The sequence below is a fragment of the Nannobrachium achirus genome (assembly GCF_963921795.1).
Source record: "Nannobrachium achirus genome assembly, chromosome: 4".
Lineage (NCBI taxonomy): Eukaryota > Metazoa > Chordata > Actinopteri > Myctophiformes > Myctophidae > Nannobrachium > Nannobrachium achirus.
Genome location: NC_137813.1, coordinates 35153733 through 35158705, shown reverse-complemented (window position 1 = coordinate 35158705; position 4973 = coordinate 35153733). Strand labels below are relative to the sequence as shown.

At 45.0% G+C, this 4973-nt stretch overlaps 1 protein-coding gene across 6 annotated transcripts in view; it reads left to right on the top strand.

Moving 5' to 3' along the window:
• The window catches only part of nfixb (nuclear factor I/Xb), a gene marked incomplete at its 3' end in the record, with an annotated part of 223388 nt that extends 218694 nt beyond the window's left edge, over positions 1–4694 (top strand). For all 6 annotated transcript variants that reach the window (XM_080722944.1, XM_080722940.1, XM_080722943.1 and 3 more), the window contains one exon: positions 1424–4694. In XM_080722944.1, coding sequence (XP_080579070.1) covers positions 1424–1438 — 15 coding nt within the window. The remainder of the gene's footprint in view (positions 1–1423) is intronic.
• Between the last annotated feature and the right edge of the window lie 279 nt (positions 4695–4973).

Genomic DNA, 4973 nt, shown 5'->3' with positions numbered 1-4973 from the left:
TTCACTTTACAGGACATGAAGAGAGAAATAACAAACACATAGGGTCGTATCAATTGGTTGCATGTGTCTCTCCGAAAAAATGCTCCACCAAAACATTAATAATTGATTAAGCCTTCATCAGGGGTCTGTGTGTTGTGACTGCAGGGGCATGGTGGGTGAACCCTCCTCCTCAAGCTCAGCAACAGTGGGCTCCGTGTGCCCTCTAGTGGCAGATTAGCCACTCTGCAGCCAGGTGGAAAAGGGGGTGGGGGCTAATAACAGAACAACAGGGAGAGCAGGGGAGAGGGAAGGAGAGAACCAGAAGGAAGGAGAGCGACAGGGTTTCGGCCCCTGGAGAAGTCACGTCCTGGCTGTCTCGTTACCCCCGGCAACCAGACATGATGTCATAGCCAGTTGATCTTGAATTTGAGAAGGGGCTGCTCGGAGGGGGCCGGGGACACGGTGTAGGGGGGAGGGGGGGCAGGAAAGAAAAGAGGGTGGTCACTCTCTACTGCCAAGGATTTAGTGGGAGTGTTAGTGGGAGATAGATGGATCGTATGTGTGTCTGCAAGAGCCTACAGAGAGAGACAGAATGAGCGAGGGGGATAGAGACAGAGAGAAAAGGGGGGGGGGGTTGGAGGGGGGTAACTGAGAAGGCAAAAGTTACTAAGCCCAGGGGCTGCTGGGACAGTGCCCAGGAGAGCTATGGGGAGAGCGGGTTGGCTGAGAAGGGCAGGAGGCAAAAGGGGAGGAGGGTATTGGTGCGACCTGTTAGAGTCAAACACAACAAAAGAGTGACTCCCCGGAGGCCCAGGGTAGTTTCCAAGGCTTGACTTCCAGAATGTTGGCCCATTAGCCAACGGTGCCAAATCCTGCCGGCGAGGCGAGGCGAGGCAGCCAACAGCAACGACATCGACCCACTTCTGTTGTCTGCTCACGCTGGGCTGGAGAAACCCAGTCTGAAGACAGTGCAAGCGACAGTCTGCTATCCCCCCGCTGCTGCCTGGCCATGAGTAGGCATTAGCTGCCTGGCCAAATTAAAGACGTACTGTACACAACTACAAATACTGACAGAATGAATAGTAATAGCTGGGACGCTAGCCCAGATAAAGACTGTCTTTTTTTGTACTGCAGCGGGTGACTGTTGTCCCTGACCTCTAGTGGTCAAATAAAGGACACAAATGAATTATGCCCCAATGCTCTTTATTGTCTTCCTGAAAAAATTTGTGTGTTCTAAATTCCCCCCCTAAAAAGTCTTAATTACAGCTACATTTAACATCTTAAATTCCGTCTCAGAGAGCTTAAGACTCCTGTAACCTCTCCCATTTCCCATTCATGTTTATTTCACATGTGAAATTGGTCCTATGGATTGTATTAAAATGTCTTGCATTTAACTTGGATAATAATAATCTTTTGCCTTCCCTTTCCATTTCTTCTCTTCCAGTCTTGGTTCCTCTGACAAGATCTGTGTGCGAACCAGCAACTAGAATTCTTTCTTTACAATCGGGAATAGAAACATGGTAAGAAACCAAGAACCACCCCGCAGGATAATTGCCCTCCAAACGACCCAGCGACTGGCCCCTTCACAATATGTCTCTCCTAGAAAAAAATAGCAGAGCGACGGAACCAGGAAATCACAGCAGCATGACGCTTTTTAGAGGAACTCTGGACCCATTTGCCCCATCAGAGGGGAAAACCCCATGTTAAGGATAGATGGATGGACGGATGGATGGATGGATGGTAGGATGGCAGAAATAGAAAAAGGGTCGGAGGACGAGCAACAGCAAGCAGCAGGCATCTCTCCAGAAACCACCGGACCAGCAGGACACAGCAGCGACACAACTACAGGAACCTAGAAGGAAGAAAAGAAACGGTCAACTCCTTCTACTCCTTCCGTTGCGTTTCGCAACGAAAAGCAAAGCAAACCAGCTGCCCGACAGTCAGGTTTCCACATATGCACTCACCCACACACATGGTCAACTGCTCAACACGACAGGCGCACATTTAGGAGTTTGAAGGGATATTGTGTTAAAGCCACAAAGCCTGACCAACAATCAAACCGCAATCCAATCAAATGAAAACGGACGCCAATTTGGTCTCCAATGAAAGCTGCAGTCCATGCTACTGTGATGTCTGTCATCATTACCCAAAACAAATGCAGACACACTGTCATATTGACCAATGTTTCTCTCCTTCTGAACGACCATTGACTCTATAAAGCCCCCCTCCCCCTTTACTACTAACCAGACAGAGACCATGCCAAAACATATCTTGATAAAAAGGTTGCACTACAAGCTGAATCAATTAACACTAATCTTACGATGTGCACTATTTACCTACAAGGCATGGGAGGTAAAAAACCAGGCTTGCCTATTATTAGTTTTAAAGAGGAAAAACCATATGGTATGAGAAGCCTTTACATGTCCTCAGCCCCACATTTCAGTTCAGTTTAACGACTCGTAGGCCTCCACTCACTGTTCCATTTGCCCACACAACAAGCACTCAAATGCAGGAGATCCAAAAAATAACTATCACGCAATCGGTGCCATGACCACAGTAAGCATATCCTATTTCAGTCCATTATGGTTACACTCAAATGGACGCATGCCTGCACACGTACACGTACACGCACACACACGCACACACACACACACACACACACACACACACACACACACACACACACACACACACACACACACACACACACACACACACACACACACACACACACACAGTGGCCCAGTCTCACTGTTTAGATTCCAGTAGAGATATAGGTGGTATGGTTGTGTATCATGAGTTCAGTATTTTCTATGCACACACGCCTAGTTTCAACCTATTGTATTAGCTATTTAATCCAACACACACACACACACACACACACACACACACACACACACACACACACACACACACACACACACACACACGCAAAGTGCAGCAAACTACATCCATTCATTCTCATTGTCATCGACAAGCATTACAACAATAGACAGCATCTAGCAATTCCTCCAATGCCCCCTTTTATAATGTAGATTAATGATTTTATTTACTCTTGTGTCTTGAATTTGTTCCTTTTGAATTTGTACTATTTTATAATTGTTTTGTATTTGAATGACAGCACCTTATGGAGAAACACAAGCAGTCAGTAGTGGGATTGTTAAAGCGGTGCAGACAGGGTGTGTCAAATCGTATTTGCAAATAGGTTTTATGCTTTGTTTTAACCTTATGTCATTATAGTCCTGAATGATGCAGTGAAGCACATCCATCTATTACTCCAAGCGGGTCAAAACAAATGCAGGAGAATCATTCGTAGCTACCATTTGACCTGAGGTCTGGTGGGTGGGCGGGCGGGTGGCGGCGTCGGCCCGCGGCGGATCCGGTGGGGGAATGCTTGTGACAAAGAAAGTGACTGCCCTTTGAGGTAAGGTTGCTGTAGATGAGACCCAGATGGAGACGCTCTTCCTTCTGTCTCATTGAGAGTTTACCCTGTTGTTTACACTCCCAGACGGCCCCTGCTCAGAGCAGAGTGAGTCATGCTGCGGAGCAAAATGAATATGTGACATATCTGTCTGTCCGCGGCCTGTCGAGGGGTTAGGAGGACCCTTTAGGCCGGCGATGGAAGGGTCAGGACCCAGGTGGCCATTTTGGTGTCGACTGGACAGGATCAGAATGAGGTTGACGGTTGCTGTGTTAACCGGTAACTCCGCTCTCCCTCCCCTCTTGCCCTCACCGGCCAGCTATCGTGAGCAAAACGTGTGTAATTCCTTTAGAATTTGCCCTTATTGATCAAAACTGCACTTGAGAGGTCATGCCCGCCAAGCTTATTGTTTTTATAGAGTAACCACCACTTTGTTAGTTATCCAGTTCACCACCTTTTCACCGTCTACAGATGAATCGCTGGGATGGACACGTTTTTATAGTGGGGAAAAAAGAAACACACAAAGCAATCATCAGATATTGTTAGCAGCCCTCACTATAATGCGTCCAGCATGCAAATATAAAGCCCAGTGCAAGATTGAATTTATTTTAAAGGGAAGTCTTAAATATAGACAATCTGAGGAGGCCTTTATGCTTTTGATCATCATGTAATTAAAACCCCGCCATTACCCCATCTCTTCATTCAGTTTGATTTAAAATGATTTCTTAAGGAACGTCAGATTCAATGCAATTCAACAATTCAGATCACCCAACCAACCTCACAAAATAACTGGACTGCCTGGCCATGTTCTTCACTGCAGGGAAATGAATGGCCGAGTGACTGTCGGCAACCATCTCATCAGCTTCATATAGAGAACTAGCAGTGCTGCGTAAGATTTACGATGGCTAATAAGGTGATTTCTTTTCTAATCTATGGAAGTGCCTCTGTATTCCCATTATGCAATTTGTCAAACATGAATTCAGGTTCTTTTTTTTCTCACATATAAGCTATAGTTAATGGTGAAATTCTATGTCGGGAGAGGAAAACCATGACAGCTCACTAGATAATTGCAAGCATCTTTATATATAATACACATATATATTTATAGATATATACATGTTTTTATTTGCAAGATAAGCTCTGTGGCAGTCTAGTTATTTTTTGAAGCATGGCGTACGTCATAGGATGCATCTAAACAAAACAAAAACACAAAGATACCCTGCAGATTATTAGCAAAAGTACCAGTCCCCCAAAACCCTCACTTTGCATCAACTATCAAAAATACAAAATAAAAGTCCACGGCAAATACAACAATAGATACTTAGATAAAAACAGTAAGTGATAATGTAGTTGAGGATTTAAAAAAAAGAAGAAAACATTAGATTTTGGTTTTTTGTTCTTGTTTTGATGGGAAGTAATGTTATTGAAACTAAATGATGTATGTTGATTGAGCCATGTGCAATGCCTTGGGTAGAGGAATTGTGTTTGTCTGTTAGAGATTGTTTGAGGGTGTTGAGCGAAAAGAGAGGGCAAACCCTCTGTTTTTTTGTTTTAAGTCCACATGCTCTGGGAC